At 42.8% G+C, this 17,598-nt stretch overlaps 1 protein-coding gene across 1 annotated transcript in view; it reads right to left on the bottom strand.

The window, feature by feature from the left end:
• Nucleotides 1-16,879, bottom strand: part of LOC140715535 (uncharacterized) — a 105,957-nt gene extending 89,078 nt beyond the window's left edge. Inside the window, exons 1-2 of the mRNA XM_073027888.1 lie at nucleotides 16,414-16,879; nucleotides 13,085-14,501 (exon numbers count right to left, since the gene is read on the bottom strand). Coding sequence (XP_072883989.1) covers nucleotides 13,085-14,095 — 1,011 coding nt within the window. The 5' untranslated portion in view covers nucleotides 14,096-14,501; nucleotides 16,414-16,879. The remainder of the gene's footprint in view (nucleotides 1-13,084; nucleotides 14,502-16,413) is intronic.
• Nucleotides 16,880-17,598: the final 719 nt, after the last annotated feature.

The following is a 17,598-nucleotide window of genomic DNA, read 5'->3' as shown; positions in this document are numbered from 1 at the left end:
GAACAAAATTGGTCCCCTGGAAGATCAGAATGGTAATCCATGCGTGGAACTGAAATAGATGGGGGAGATATCAAATGGATTTTTTTTTTGCATCTGTATTTATTCAGGAGATGGACACAGAGTCTATAGAAGTAAGGTAAAACAACATAGAGTTCATGGACCGAATACAGATTACAGAGGAGGTAGTATTGGCTGTTGGAGTAAATTAGGCTGGACAAATTCCCTGGGCCTGACAAGGTGTTCCCTCAGACCCTGTTAGAGGTAAGTGCAAAATTTACAGGGCCCTGAGCAGAGATATTTAAATCATCCTTAGCTCCAAGTGAGATACTGGAGGATAGAAGAATAGCTACCATTGTTCCATTGTTTAAGAAAGCCTCTAAAAATAAATCAGGAAATTATAGGCCTGTAAGACCGACATATGTAAGAGGAAAGTTATTGGAAGGTATTCCAATTATGAGTATTTGGACAGACGTGGACTGATTAGGGATAGTCAGCATGGTGTCATGCATGGTAGGCCTGGTCTAACTGGTATAGAGATTTTCAAGGAGGTTACCCGGAAAGTTGATGAAGGCAAAGCAGTGGATGTTGTCTACATGGCCTTTAGCAAGGTATTTGACAAGGTCCCACGTGAGAGGTTCGTCAAGAAAGTGCAGACACTCAGCATTGAAGATGAGGTAGTAAATTGGATTGGATATTGGCTTTGTGGGAGAAGCCAGAAAGTAGTAGTAGATGGCTGCCTCTCTGACTGGAGGCCTGTGACTAGTGGGGTGCCAGAGGGATCTGTTGTTTATCATTCATATCAGTGATCTTGATGGTAGTGTGGTTAACTGGATCAGCAGGTTTGCACATAACACTAATATTGGGGGTGTAGTGGATACCTAGGAAGACTACCATGGCTTTCAGTGGGATTTGGATCAGCTGGAAAAATAGGCTGAAAATGGCAGATGGAATTTCAGACATGTGTGAGGTGTGACACTTGGTCCGACCAACCAGAGTAGGGTTAGGGTTATACAGAGTAAGATAGGGCACTGATAAATTGTGGAGAACAAAGGGATTTGGAAATACAGGTCCATCATTCATTGAAAGTGGCGGCACAGGGTCTTTTGGTAAGCTTCTGGCACACTGGCCTTCATAAATCGAAGTATTGAGTATAGGAGATGTCATGTAATGTTGAAGTTGTATAAGACATTGATGAAGTCTAATTTGGAGTATTGTGTGCAGTTTTGGTCACCTACCTACAGTAAAGGTGTAAATAAGGTAAGAAAAGTACAGAGAAAATTTACAAGGATTTTGCCGGGTCTGGAATACCTGGGTTATAAGATTGAATAGGCTAGGACTTTAATCCTTCGAACGTAGAAGATTCAGAGAAGAGTTGATAACAGTATACAAAATTATGAGGGGTATAGATAGGGTAAAGACAAGCAGGCTTCTTCCACCGAGGGTGGGTGGGACTATAACGAGAGGCTATGAGTTAAGGGTGAGCAGTGAAAAATTTAAGGGGAACATGGGGGGAAACTTCACTCAGATGGCCGTGAAGGTATGGAACAAGCTACCAGTGCAAGTGGTGCATGTGAGCGCAATTTCAAAGTTTTAAAGAAGTTTGGATATGTACAGTACATGGATAGAAGGAGTGTGGAGGCTATGATTCTGGTGCAGGTCAATGGGACCATGCAGTTTGAATAGTTAACCATGGACTAGAAGGGCCAAAGAGCCTGGTTCAGTGCTGTACTTCTCTATGACTCTATGACCCAAGAACAGACTGAACATTATATGTAAGTCTCGCTTCAGCTAGCAGCTTAATATAGGGGGTGATAGCACCGCCCCCCCCCCCCACCCCCGGCCCTGCCAAACTTAAGAAATCTCGTTTGGGTGGATCCTGCGCAACGTGTCCTGTTACAAATCAGTACCCTGAAATAACAAACAGTACACAATATGTGATTAAACGATTGAGCCTTATAATTCTTACTTTGACTATATGGTTAGTAAAGAAAACAAAAAAAAGGGCCCCTTCTCATGAAACAGTCAATTGCGCAATGTTGGAGCTCACTAATAAGCCGGTCGTCCACCATCAACCTCTTCTGATCGTTGCTGACCTTCGGACCCTCACTCCAAGTCCACTCCATCCAGCGGTCTACCAACTCTCTCCATTCGTGTCTTCTCTCCTCATCTCTCCCCGGCAAAAGACCATGAAAATCTCTCTTCCAGACTCACAAGAAAGAACGTTTCTCTCATTGGATAGCCCCGCATTCCAAAACCCCATTGACTCTAGTCGTAATCCAAATATTGCTGCTACAGAGAAACCATTACCTCAGCAATGAAACATTACAGAGAGGCCATTACATTAATAGTGAAACCTTATAGCATGTTACATATATAACTACAACATAATGTCCCTACTCCTAAACCTGATGCCGACTGATGAAAGCCAGCATGCTAAAAGCAACTTTCGCCACACTGTCCACTTGCATAGCTGCTTTCAGTGAACTGTGCACATGTACTCCCATTGTATAGTTGCTAGCCTGGTTTGATTGTCCAAAATGCATTACCTCACACTGATCTAAATTGAAAACCATTTGCCATTCCTCAGCCCATCTGCCTGACTGATCAAGATGTCTTTGTGATTCTTTGTAACCAAATTCACTATTAACACGACCCCTAATTTAGTATCAACAACATATCTGGTCGTTCTGTGCACATTCACATCCAAATCCGTTAAATTAATAGTGATAAACAGGTGTTCAGGCTCTCACTCCTATCAGAATCAGGCTTATCATCACTCACATATGTCATATAATTTGTGGGAGATTGCTGTGTTAAAGTAGCTGCTGTATTTATGACATAAAAATAATTGACTATTGAGTCATGTGGCAGAAGCGGTGCTTGCAAACATATATAATGGCACATTGGCTACCCAGAAACCACCGCGGTTCAGAATTCGACGCCTGTGACCCAAAGTTCGGATGCACTGATGTAACGTCACATCCAGAAAATCATGCATGCGCTGACTGGACGTAAGCTCTGGAGAATCAGCAGCAGGTGGGAGCGGGAAGCGGGGCTTCATACGGCACCAGTGTCCAAACCACAACTGAGGGGGCAATTACTGTGAACTCGGCCATACTGTGGCTCCGCACCCTGGTCCTTTCCCTCTCTCTCAGCTCTACAATCCGTACCTGGTCCCAGGAGCTTTCTGCCATTCCATCATGGCTGATCCATTTTCCCTCTTAACCCAATATCCGGCCTTCTCTCCATATCCCTTCATGTCCTGACCAGTCAAGAATCTATCAAACTCTGGTGTAAATATACCCAATGAATTGGCATTCACAGCCGCTTCTGGCAATGAATTCCACAGATACACATCTTTCTGGCTGAAGAAATTCCACCTCGCCTCCATTCTAAAGGACCACTCTTTCACACAGAGAATGATGGGTGCGTGGAATGCACTGTCAGCAATGTGGTAGAGGTGGGTACAACTTTTAAGAGACTCTTAGGTACATGGAGTTTAGAAAAATAGAGGGCTATGTGGTAGGGAAGTCATTCATATGACAAGCCATTCAATGCTGGAAATTTTCGTGAACCTCCTTTGAACCCTTTCCAACGTCAGCACATCCTTTCTTAAATAAGGGGCCCGGGGGACATCACGTGATGACGTAGGATCGAGACGCAGGGACCCAGCTCTCCCGTAAAAAGTTAATAAATTAATGTTTAAATGAAGAAAAGTTAGTCAATACTCTCTAAAAGTTGCTTATAAACGACTCCGGACTGTCAAGCTATGTCTCAAGGAAAGAAGATGAAGAAAACTAATACCGGGAAGACTACGCAAGTTGGAACAAGAGCGAGGCCCACGTCTACCGAGGAGCCGCGATCTCAGGTACATTGTATCGCCGGTGATACTGAACAGGAGATGTTGGCAACGCTTGCCACTTCCAAAGGAAAAAACCATCGTGAACTGCACAAACGCGAAGGATGGAGCATGCGCAAACAGGAACAAAAAGAACTACAAAGCCCAGCTACCACTGCAACTGAAAGTGATAGCGAATCGGAGGGAGAGTCAAATCTCTCGGAAGGATCAGCTGAAGGAGGTAAAAGTCCTTCTAGAAATATAGAAAAGACTTTGAGGCAAATAATGCGTAAATTAGACACATTAAAAGTAATTAAAAATAACCAAAAAAAACTCGAAAAAAAATGACCAATATGGAGACTATGCTTGATAAAATGACAAAGAGACAGGAAAAAATGGAAAAAAGAATTACGGACTTGGAAACTACAACGGAAGACATGGTTGAAAGAATGGACAAAATGGAAAAGGAAAATACTGCTTGGACATCAGAAAGAAAACAATTTATGGAAAAAATTGATAAGCTTGAAAATCTCAGTAGACGAAATAATATTAAAATTGTTGGACTTAAAGAAGATATAGAAGGAGAAGATCCAATAAATTTTTTTCAAAAATGGATCCCTAAAAAATTGAAAATGGAAAGAGAAACTCCAATTGAGATTGAATGGGCGCATAGATCTTTAAGGTCAAGACCTCGAGCTGACCAAAACCCACGATCAATTTTGATAAAATGCTTACGATACCAAGACAAAGAAAAGATCCTGAAGGCCGCTGCCCAAAGTGCCAAAAATAGAAACGGGCCACTGATGATAGCAGGGAAACCAATTCTTTTTTATCCTGATATAAGTTACAACCTGTTGAAGAGAAGGAAGGAATTTAACCCAGCGAAAAAAGCCTTATGGGAAAAGGGTTATAAATTTACAATGCGTCATCCAGCAACACTGATAATTTTTTTGGAGGACGGAAAATTTTTTTTTTCCGACTATCGAAAAGCGGAGGAGTTTGTACAAGAACTTCCATCTATTCGCTAACTACACATAGAGGTTTCCAAACGTAATGGATTAAAGATGAAGATAGACCCAAGGAACAGAAGTGATGGACATTTATGGATATTACAGAAGAGAAAAGCAAAATTTTAGAAATACTAAATGAGAATAGTATTTTTTTTTTCTCTTCTTATACATATACTTTTTTATGTTGCGGGGGAGCTGGGAGGCTGTGGATCGGTTACTGCGGGATTCACGTGTGTAATCATGGCGGTTGCCATGACCCGTACAGCAGAGGGGGGTAATGTTGTGTCTTTTTTCCACAACATTAGTAGGGGGGTATTTTTTTTTTTTTTTTTTTTCTCCTTTATATTTTAATTTTTTTCTATCTTTTTGCCTGGATGAATGGTGGGGACACACATAGCAACATGGAGACTTTTATAAAGATTTCCCAGGATACCACGAAAGTGGAAAGATTAGGTATTATTATAGATTGAAAAGAAAAAGAACTTTAACATATATTTAAAAAAAAAATGAGAACTCCGTGGAGCATGTGGGGATCTTCCAACATCCAGGCATTCCCTTTTTTTTTCTCTCTTTCTTATTTTCTTAATAGGGATGTTAGGGGGGAGGGGTTAAGGGGAGGGGGCTGGGTAACACTTTTTTTTCATGCACATTTATTCTGTAACAATTTGAAAACAATAAAAAAAGTTAAAAAAAAAAAAAAAATAAGGGGCCCAAAACTGTTCACAATACTCAAATGCTTCATACAGCTTCAACATTATATCCTTGTTTTTATATGCTAATCCTCCTGAAATGAATAATCTCGCATTTGTCTTCCTCACCAGCAACTCAACCTGCAAATGTAACCTTTAGGAAATCCTGCTTGAGAACTCCCATGTTTCTTTGCACCTCAGATCTTTAAATTTTCTCTGCATTTAGGAAGTAGTCTGCGCTTTAATTTCTTCTACCAAAGTGCATGACCATACAATTCATGAAATGCTGCTTCACCCATTTCTAATACTGTACCCATTTCTGAACTTTTCTAATACTCTATTTCCTGCCTTTTATCTCCTTCCCTTCTTAAGAGTGGCGATATTCCAGTCTTTCAGAACCATTCTAGAATTTACTGATCTTGTATATCACTACTAAGCCTCTCATATCTGTTCAGCTGACAGATAGACCTCAGTATGTGCAGTTGGGAGACTGTAGGTCTGACACGGTGGTAAGCAGCACAGGGGCGCCGCAGGGAACCGTACTCTCTCCGGTCCTGTTCACCCTGTACACATCAGACTTCCAATATAACTCGGAGTCCTGCCATGTGCAAAAGTTCGCTGATGACACGGCCATAGTGGGGTGTGTCAGGAATGGACAAGAGGAGGAGTATAGGAAACTGATACAGGACTTTGTGATATGGTGCAACTCAAACTACCTGCGTCTCAGTATCACCAAGACCAAGGAGATGGTGGTGGACTTTAGGAGATCTAGGCCTCATATGGAGCCAGTGATCATTAATGGAGAATGTGTGGAGCAGGTTAAGACCTACAAGTATCTGGGAGTACAGTTAGACGAGAAGCTAGACTGGACTGCCAACACAGATGCCTTGTGCAGGAAGGCACAGAGTCGACTGTACTTCCTAAGAAGGTTGGCGTCATTCAATGTCTGTAGTGAGATGCTGAAGATGTTCTATAGGTTAGTTGTGGAGAGCGCACTCTTCTTTGTGGTGGCGTGTTGGGGAGGAAGCATTAAGAAGAGGGACGCCTCACATCTTAATAAGCTGGTAAGGAAGGCGGGCTCTGTCGTGGGCAAAGTACTGGAGAGTTTAACATCGGTAGCTGAGCGAAGGGCGCTGAGTAGGCTACGGTCAATTATGGATAACTCTGAACATCCTCTACATAGCACCATCCAGAGACAGAGAAGCAGTTTCAGCGACAGGTTACTATCGATGCAATGCTCCTCAGACAGGATGAAGAGGTCAATACTCCCCAATGCCATTAGGCTTTACAATTCTACCGCCAGGACTTAAGAACTTTTTAAAAGCTATTATTAATGCTTTTTGAGATAGTGATTTAGATGCATATCATATTTTTTTACTGAGTTAAGTATTGTATGTAATTAGTTTTGCTACAACAAGTGTATGGGACATTGGAAAAAAGTTGAATTTCCCCATGGGGATGAATAAAGTATCTATCTATCTATCTATCTTCAGAACCCTGGGGTGGTGCCTATCTAGTCTAGGTGAGTTATCTACTTTGACATCTCTGCTTTCCAAGCAATTTCTCTTAGTAATAGTGTCTACACTCACTTCTGACCCTTGCTGGCAAGATTCAATAGACAATAGACAGTAGGCGCAGGAGTAGGCCATTTGGCCCTTCTAGCCAGCACCGCCATTCACTGTGATCATGGCTGATCATACACAATCAGTACCCCGTTCCTGCCCTCTCCCCATATCCCTTGACCCCGCTATCTATAAGAGCTCTATCCAACTCTCTCTTGAATGCATCCAGAGACTTGGCCTCCACTGCCTTCTGGGGCAGAGCATTCCACATATCCACCACTCTCTGGGTGAAAAAGATTTTCCGCATCTCTGTTCTAAATGGCCTACCCCTTATTCTTAAACTGTGGCCTCTAGTTCTGGACTCACCCATCAGTGGGAACATGCTTCCTGCCTCCAGCGTGTCCAATCCCTTAATAATCTTATATGTTTCAATCAGATCCCCTCTCATCCTTCTAAATTCCAGTGTATACAAGCCCAGTCGCTCCAATCTTTCAACATATGACAGTCCCGCTATTCCGGGAATTAACCTTGTGAACCTACGCTGCACTCCCTCAACAGCAAGAATGTCCTTCCTCAAATTTGGAGACCAAAACTGCACACAGTACTCCAGGTGGGGTCTCACCAGGGCCCTGTACAGCTGCAGAAGGACCTCTTTACTCCTATACTCAATTCCTCTTGTTACAAAGGCCAGCATACCATTAGCTTTCTTCACTGCCTGCTGTACCTGCATGCTTGCTTTCATTGACTGATGTACAAGAACACTTAGATCTCGTTGTACTTCCTCTTTTCCTAACTTGACTCCATTTAAATAGTAATCTGCCTTCCTGTTCTTGCCACCAAAGTGGATAACCTCACATTTATCCACATTAAACTGCATCTGCCATACATTTGTTCACTCACCCAACCTGTCCAAGTCACCCTGCATTCTCATAACGTCCTCCTGACATTTCACACTACCACCCAGCTTTGTGTCAACAGCAAATTTGCTAATGTTACTTTTAATCCCTTCATCTAAATCATTAATGTATATTGTAAACAGCTGCGGTCCCAGCACCGAACCTTGCGGTACCCCACTGGTCACAGCCTGCCATTCCAAAAGGGACCCGTTAATCACTACTCTTTGTTTCCTGTCAGCCAGCCAATTTTCAATCCATGTCAGTATTCTGCCCCCAATACCATGTGCCCTAATTTTGCCCACTAATCTCCTATGTGGGACTTTATCAAAAGCTTTCTGGAAGTCCAGGTACACTACATCCACTGGCTCTCCCTTGTCCATTTTCACAGTTACATCCTCAAAAAACTCCAGAAGATTAGTCAAGCATGATTTTCCCTTCATAAATCTATGCTGACTCGGACTGATCCTTCTACTGCTATCCAAATGTGTCGTAATTTCCTCTTTTATAATTGGCTCCAGCATCTTTCCCACCACTGACGTCAGGCTAACCGGTCTATAATTCCCTGTTTTCTCTTTCCCTCCTTTCTTGAAAAGTGGGACATTAGCCACCCTCCAATCAGCAGGAACTGTTCCTGAATCTATAGAACATTGGAAAATGATTACCAATGCGTCCACGATTTCTAGAGCCACCTCTTTAAGTACCCTGGGATGCAGACCATCAGGTCCCGGGGACTTAACAGTCTAACCAACACTGTTTCTTCCCTAATATAAATTTCCTTAGGTTCATCCTTTACCCTGTTCCTTTGGCCACAATTACATCTGGGAGATTGTTTGTGTCTTCCTTAGTGAAGACAGATCCAAAGTACCTGTTTAACTCGTCTGCCATTTCCTTGTTCCCCATAATAAATTCACCCGTTTCTGTCTTCAATGGCCCAATTTTGGTCTTAACTATTTTTTTGCTATTCACATACCTAAAGAAGCTTTTACTATCCTCCTTTATATTCTTGGCTAGTTTACCTTCGTACCTCATTTTTTCTTGGCGTATTGCCTTTTTTGTTATCTTCTGTTGCTCTTTAAAAGCTTCCCAGTCCTCCGGTTTCCCGCTCATCTTTGCTATGTTATACTTCTTTTATTTTTATACTGCCCTTTACTTCCCTCGTTGGCCACGCCCACCCCTTACTCCCCTTAGGATCTTTCTTCCTCTTTGGAATGAACCGATCCTGCACCTTCTGCATTATTCCTAGAAATACCTGCCATTGTTGTTCCACTGCCTTCCCTGCTAGGGTATTGTTCCATTGAACTTTGGCCAGCTCCTCCCTCATAGCTCCATAGTTCCCTTTGTTCAACTGTAATACTGACACATCTGATTTTCCCTTCTCCTTCTCAAATTGTAGGTTAAAACATATCATATTATGGTCACTACCTCCTAATGGTTCCTTTACCTTGAGGTCCCTGATCAAATCAAGTTCATTGCACAACACTAAATCTAGAATTGCCTTCTCCCTGGTAGGCTCCAGAACAAGCTGTTCTAAGAATCCATCTCGGAGGCACTCCACAAACTCCCTTTCTTGGGGTGCAGTACCATTCTGATTCTCCCAGTCTACCTGCATGTTGAAATTCTTAATCAGTTAGCTCATCATTCCTTTTTTTCCCCCCATTTCCACTTCTCCAGTGTTATTTTGCTGTGCTCCGATGTCCACTCTTACCTCTACTTTACTCTTTATCAGGCTCACAGGTCCTCTCATCAATCCACATGGACACCACCCACTGCCCTAGCCCCATCAATCTCTCTCACCACCTTGTCAAAAAAGCTCAATCGTTGGTAAAATCTCACCTGCTCCACACAAAACTATTCTGGCTCTTCCTAATTTCCAAATGCTATTATCCTATCCCTACGATGTTTTTCCTTTATCCTACTTTCTCCTTTTCTATTTCCCGCTGAAATTTATATTACACATCCTGGCTACTGTTAGGGGGCCTGTATATAACTCACTACCCACAAGGTTCTACATGTTCCAATCCTATGTTACTTCTGAGAATTTGAATCATTTTTACCAGCAGAGCCACCCAACCCCCATTGCCTCCCTGTATGTCCTTTCAATACAATGTGTATTCTTGGATGTTAAGTTCCAATTGCGATCTTCTTTCAGGAATGACTCAGTGATGCCCACAATGACATACCTGCCAAATTCTAACTGCACTATAAGATCATCTATCCTATTCCGTATACTTTGTGCATTCAAATATAATACCTTCAGTCCTGTATTCACCACCCTTTTCGATTCTGTCCCTATTTTACACTGGAACTCATCCCACTGACAGCAGTTTTGCCCTATCATCTGCCTGTCCTTCCTCAGTCTCACTGCACACTGCAGCTAGTTGTATACCAACTGCCCCATCCTCAGCACTATCACTCTGGTTCCCATCTCTCTGGAGGAGACCTGAAGTAGAAGGGCAGGTGAATTGGTGACTTTAGGTGGATAGGACGAGAGATCTTGCTCCTTCACTGAGGTTCCCAGTGGGAACTCCCGGAAGTTGGTTTTCACACTGGCAGCAGTTATAGTTTCAATTTACCTGCTAGACCTGATCTGCGGGAGAGCGCAGATCGGGACAGGACATTAACAGGATGAACGGAGGGACTTCCGAACACTCAGTTCCAGACTCAGATCACCCTTGTGTTCAGTACATCAGCCAAATCAACAGGAGGTTGTGAACGACTCAGGCTCCCACTGGGCTTCAAAATGCAAGGGGCACTCAGGAAGTTTCCTTGGTGTGAACCGGTAGGGAAGGTTGAAAGAGAATTCCTAGGAATAAGAATGAGAGCTGAATATTACAGGGGCCGAAGGAATTCAAACTTTGCCATGAGCCCTTGCCACCCGGGGGAGGTGCTGTTGTAATACGAACAAAGTCACTAGAGAGACACAGCCTGCAGATATAAAGAAGTCTTTTATTTGATACACACAAATGTAAACTGACAGCCTTTTGGAATGATGAGAGACAAGAGTCAGAGAGAGAGAGATGCAGTCATATATCAATCAAGTGGCTGTTTCCTGGTCTACAATTGACTCTGAGTGCTGTCTTCTGAGTCATGCAATTTACTGGTCCAGGCTGCATTTTAAATTTAATCTACAATTCATATTCAGATCTGAAGGTTGGTTACTGTAAATGTTAGCTATATACCCTAACTCCAGCATATGCCACTGGGTCCCATATACCCTACCTAGGTGTGTCAGACACAGAAACAAAGATAGCCCCATGGGAATTGTGGAGAGAGGCGGTGAATAGGTCCATATTGAAGAGTGGGGAATCATATAAAGACACAATCAAGATTTGTGACTGCACTCCCTAAAGCTTAAACACCCTACGCCACCAGTGCCCCTGAATAGGGATGAGTCCAAAAGGGTGGTTCCCCCAAATGAGCTTGTGCCAGCCAGAGGCTGGGTTGGTGCATGACGTGTGCACCTAGTGAAGGACATATCAAAAACAGCTGACGGTGCTTGGGGGTATCAGCCTGATTCTAGCATGGGAGGGCAGAGACGTCTCAGAGCCAGCTGGTGCTAGACAAGGATCCTTCTGCTATTCTGGAAGGTCTCAGTGCCAGTGTGTAATGGAATTTACCTGACGGTGTGGCCTGGGAGGTCAATGACTGGGCCCTCTCCAGTGCCAGAACAGTACCTCCGAGCAATGCCAAGCTGAGACTGGAGCTGGGTCGGTTCCTATTGCTGATGTGAACTTGAAGGCCCAACCCAGAGGAGAACCCATTGTCAAATTTCACCAAGAAACAATTAGACTAAACAATTTCAGGCAGAACCTGTCAGGATGATAAACACCCATCGACACACAGAAATGGTAACTTCTAAAATCAGAAAGAATCAAGTTTAGAGGTGGAAGGGTCAACTCTCCGGCTGCAGGATGTTTGAGATGAAAATGGCCCTGAGGCAAAAAAGGTGGTTTCACAACTCTTCCTGGGCCCTTTCATTCACTCTGTTTGTTCTGCTCAGGTTTAACTTCCCAAGATCTATCATATCATACTTGTCCTGTTAAGTTCCACCTGCCATTCCTTCGTCCACCTTCAGCAGTGGTCTCCATCCACTTAGATAACTCTCACTTTCACCACACACCAGTTTTGGTGTCATCCACAACCTCACTAATTGTTCAACCTATATTCTCTTCCAAATCATTAACCACGTGACAAACATCAGATTAGTACAAGATGACAAAACCGTTCATACCACTGAGTATTAAAGGCATCAGGTTTCCTGGTCTGCATTTGGACATTGGACAACATCTTCAAATAGACCCAAGGGGTCAATGAAAAGACTCTGTTGACATCACTCCGTGAGCAGCTCTTTAGCAAAGACCCAGGATCAATAAAGACAGTTGACTCAAGCAGCAATTACATATATTTATCCAGAGTTGTCGCCCCATCAAATCCCAACAACTAATCTATCATTCCTCCTTAAGACAATTCTAAACATTGCCTTCCTGAATAAATGGAAGGAATTGGTACATTGCCTCACAGTTGCTGGAATTCTCTCCATCTTGTGCTGGTTTCCTCCTTCCCCTTCAGACAGAAGATCCAGTTCATGAAAAGAATTTGAGGCCATGAATAAAATGAATAAACAAGGGGAACAATACCCGAGTACGCTATCAGCTCTTTCGGCACAATGAGGTTGTAGATTCAAATTGGCTCGATTGGTGAGCAGGGAGATCCAAGGACCAGATTTGTCACCTTGAGATTGGGAAAATCTCAATATCACCATCCAAGGATCAGCTAAATCTGCAGTTATTAATGAGGCATTCTAACACATCTTGTCTCCACCAACCTCCTGCAAATGCAGAGAATAGTTGTTCTGCCTCTGGTCTACAGGTGCCCAAAGTTTAAATCCTATTGTGATGTTGCATCTCAATGTTATCTGTCCAACATATAGCAGAAGAAACTCCTCCCGTGCCCAGTAACCAGGATGCAGAACTGCATGTGGTGAGCAACAGCAATAATTGCAGAGTTCGACACCAGCAGTCACTTTTGAACTTTAGTCTGGATTCAGCAACTGTGATGATTCAATATTCAGCATGCAGTTTCTTTAAACTTTCTCACCAGCGTGAACTCGGTAGTGCACCACAAGGTTGGTTGACTGAGTGAATCTCTTCCCACAGTCTGAGCAGGTGTAAGGCCTCTCTCCAGTGTGAACTCGCTGGTGTACAAGCAGGTCAGACGATTGAGTAAATCCCTTACCACATACAGAACAGGTGAATGGCCTCTCTCCAGTGTGAACTCGTTGGTGTCTCTGTAGGCTGGATGAGTGACTGAATCCCTTTCCACAGAGTGAACAGGTGAATGGCCTCTCCCCAGTGTGAACTGACTGGTGTGTCTGTAGGTGAGATGACCGAGTGAATCTCTTCCCACATGCTGAACAGGTGAACGGCCTCACCCCAGTGTGAACTCGTTGATGCATCTGTAGGAGGGATGACTGAGTGAATCCTTTCCCACAGTCTGAGCAGACGAATGGCCACACCCCAACGTGATCTCGCTGATGTGTCTGTAAGTGGGATGACTGAGTGAATCCCTTCCCACAGTCTGAGCAGATGAATGGCCTCTCCCCAGTGTGAACTCGCTGGTGCCTCTGTAGGCTGAATAAATGAGTGAATCCCTTCCCACAATCTGAACAGGTGAACGGCCTTTCCCCAGTGTGAACTCGTTGGTGCATCCGCAGGTTGGATGACTGACTGAATCCCTTCCCACAATCTGAGCAAGTGAATGGCCTCTCCCCAGTGTGAATTCGCTGATGTACTTTCAGTTCAGATGACCGATTGAATCTCTTCCCACATTCAGAGCATGTGAATGGCCTCTCCCCAGTATGAATGCGCTGGTGTACCAGTAGGGCAGATGACTGAGTGAATCCCTTTCCACATACTGAACAGGTGAATGGCCTCTCCCCTGTGTGAATTTGTTGGTGTGCCAGTAGGGCAGTTGATTGAGTGAATCCCTTCCCACAGTCTGAACAAGTGAATGGCCTCTTCCCAGTATGAACTCGTTTGTGTCTCTGTAGGTTGGATGATCGAGTAAATCCCTTCCCACAATCAGAGCAGGTGAACGGCATCTCCTCAGTGTGAAATTGTTGGTGTGTCTGTAGGTGGGATGAGTGAGTGAATCCCTTTCATAGTTTACTATCAATTCTCTGCCAATTCGCTAATTCAGTCAGAATTAGCGAATCCCTCACACAATCAATTAATGTAGTTGAAGATCTCTAGTGAACAAATGCTGCTATGTTCTCAGCTCCCTGGTTCCAGTGGATTTCACTGAGTTACAACAGACAATTTCATTTCAGATTCAAAACATATTTCCAGCTGAGATGACACACTTCTTTGTCTCCAAGGATCAACAACTGATATATAAGTGTCACAAAGTAAATATCTGGTCACTCTTTAAATACCTGGACAGAGGCAGTAAAACTGACATGTCACTGAGTTTGAGATTCCCAATCACCAATTTTTGTCATTTCCAACCTGCAAAAAGATTTACAAAAGACATCAATGGGTAAAGGACATTATTTCAGTAAATGTATGGTCATGAACATTGGTAGAAGAAATAAAAGTGCACACTATTTTTCAAATGAAGCAAAATTTCAAAGATCTGAGGCACAAAGAGTTCACACTTGGGAGTCCTCATGTAGGATTCACTAAAGGTTAACTTGCAGGTTACGTCTGTGGTGAGGAAGACAAATGCAATGGTAGCATTCATTTTGCGAGGCTGAGAATATAAAAGCAAGGATATATTGTTGAAGCTTTATAAAGCACTAGTAAGGCCTTATTTGGAGTATTGTGAGCAATTTTGGGCCCCTTATCTAGAAAGGGTGCGCTAACATTAAGTTCAAAGGAGCTCACAAAATGATTCTGGGTCTGAAATGCTTGTCATATGAGGAGTGTTTGATGGCTCTGGGCCTCTACTCACTGAAATTAAGAAGGGGGACTTCATTGAAACTGTTGGAATATTGAAAGATCTTGATAGAATGGATGTGGAGAGGATGTTTTCTATGGGAGGGGGGCAAGCAAGACCAGAGGACACAGCCTCAAAATAAAGTGATGTCCTTTTAGAATGGAGATGAGGAAAAATTTCTTTAGCCAGAGAGTGGGGAATCTATTGAATTCATTGCCACAGGCAGCTGTGGAGGCCAAGTCATTAAGCATATTTAGTAGAGGTTGATAGATTTTTTATTAGCCAGGGCATGAAGGGATACAGGGAGAAGGCAGGAGGGTGGTGCTGAGGGAAAATGAATCATCCATGATGAAATGGCAAAGCAGACTTGACAGGCCAAATGACCTAATTCTGCTCTTATATGTTACAGTCTTATGTGATAATTTTCTCATCCTTTATTATGAGAAAAGTTTAGTTTTTATGCTGAGCTCTAACATCACACTGTTACAGCAAGGTTCAACCCGAGCTGAGGGAGGAAGTCACCTTGTAACTGGGCACAGTGCCGGTATCTGGACTGATTATCAAATTCTCTGACAGTCTTCCTTTCTGTACATCTTCAATCTGTGATTTGGCTCAGTTTGATTCTCTCTATTAGTATTATTAGTTCCCTCTAAGCTGCACAGGAGTACGGCCTCAAAGTAACTGAAACGCTGCTGCATAGATAGCCTTTGTTACCATGCAGTAGACATTTTCCCCATATAATCATCATTTAAACTGATGCAGTTTTCAGGCCAAGTAAAAATTTCCTGCTCAGCCAATTATTGGTACACACAGCTGTAAAAAAAATGGCAGAGTAAACTTGATGAGCTAAATAGCCTAACTCTGCTCCCATATCCTACAGTCTCAAAGGTGCTTGATATCACTATGTACCCAAAGAGAATGGTATAAGACATGTTCTCCTGGGTAGAAAGGTCCAAAACAAAAGAAGTAGAATAAAGGTGATTTTCTCAAAAACTAAGGCTGATAGAACAACTTTGTTCTTTTTTTCCCATACAGCACTGATGAACATTTTCACTAACTGGGAGGTTAACTCGGAACTATAATTTTGTTCCGAGTTCCTATTTCTTGAACTTAGAAATTTGGATCTCGGAAATATTTGTGAGATCTATCCGCTTTCATTTTCTCTCTCCACCCCCCCCCCCCCCCCACGCCCAATGAACTGGCTGGGAAAATGCTGGAAAAGGAACCCAGGGCTGCCTCTTTACCCAGAAACATCGACGAACGAGAAACTCATCTATTGGCAGGCCTAACGCGGCACCTTCGCTTATCAGTCGAAAGCTCCCCGGGGCCCGGGTATCGATCTGGGGTTGAGAGAGAGGGAAAGGATCGGGACTGTTCCGGGATGCGGAACTACGGTGTGTCTGGAACTCACAGCAATGGTCCCCCAGTCGCAGTTAAGACACCGTGACCTAAGAAATCTGCTACTCAGAACTCCGTTCCTACCTGCTGCCAATTCTCCAAGAGCCTTTTGTCACGGAGCGCATGCGTGATTTCCGGAACTCCACGACCCTCACGCATGCGTATCTGTGTGCTTGGTCACCGACGGTGAATGCTCGAAGTTTCGAAGTAGAATTTGTTATCGGAGTTCATACATGTCACCACCAACCCTGAGATTCTTTTACTGCGGGTATACAGATACTTAACAAATATATAGAACAGTTACTGTAAATGGATCAATGGACAACAAACTGCAAATGCAAATAAATAGCAATAAATAACGAACAAGATAAAGAGCCCTTAAAGTGAGACCACAGGTTGTAGGAACACCAGAAGCAGAGTCAGTGTAGTTATTTCCTTTTGTTCAAGACCTGATGGTTGAGGGGTAGTAATTGTTCTTGAACCTGGTGGTTCAAGAGTCCCGAGGCCCTTGTACCTCAGAAAAGATCATAGCCTCGGTGGTGAGGATTTTTTTGGATATTTTTTAATTCAATTTTTAAAATAATTACATAGAATGAATAGAATAATATGATATGATATCAGCCCTCCCCCCCTTAACATCCCTATCTAAAAAAAAGAGAAAAAAGAAAGAAAGAAGAAAGAAAGACTGCCTGGATATCGGAAGATCCCCACGTGCTCCATGGAATTCAAAATAGCTTTAATATATGTATTTGTTTCTTTCCCCAAATGACTAATAAATTTATCTTTGGAGCACCTATATACTTAATCCTATCTTTTGTAAGTAAGGGTGCCAAATTTTCAGAAATATGTCATTTATTTCTTAAATTATAAGTAATTTTTTCAAGTGGAATGCAGCTAAAAATTTCATTATTCCAACGATCCATACTTAAGTATGAATCTGATTTGCAACATCAATATACCTCCTTCAAAACAGTCTCCTGTATATCTAATCCCTTTTTGAAACCAGTTATATAAAAGTTGGTTATCCATTGTAAAAGGAAAGAGTCTATTTTGAATTAGAGGTCTCTTTACTAATAAAGATTTCTTTATCTCATCATCAACATTTGTCTTGTTCCATAAATCAATCAAATGTTTTAATATAAGAGAATAAAAACACAAAATGCTGGCAGAACTCAGCAGGCCAGACAGCATCTATGGGAGGAGGTAGTGATGATGTTTCGGCCCGAAACATTTTTATTTATTTCCAGCATCTGCAGATTCACTTGTGTT

This window comes from Hemitrygon akajei, chromosome 24 (assembly GCF_048418815.1).
Source record: "Hemitrygon akajei chromosome 24, sHemAka1.3, whole genome shotgun sequence".
Lineage (NCBI taxonomy): Eukaryota > Metazoa > Chordata > Chondrichthyes > Myliobatiformes > Dasyatidae > Hemitrygon > Hemitrygon akajei.
Note: the sequence above shows the minus strand (reverse complement) of the source record. Positions and strands in the feature narration are given on the sequence as shown.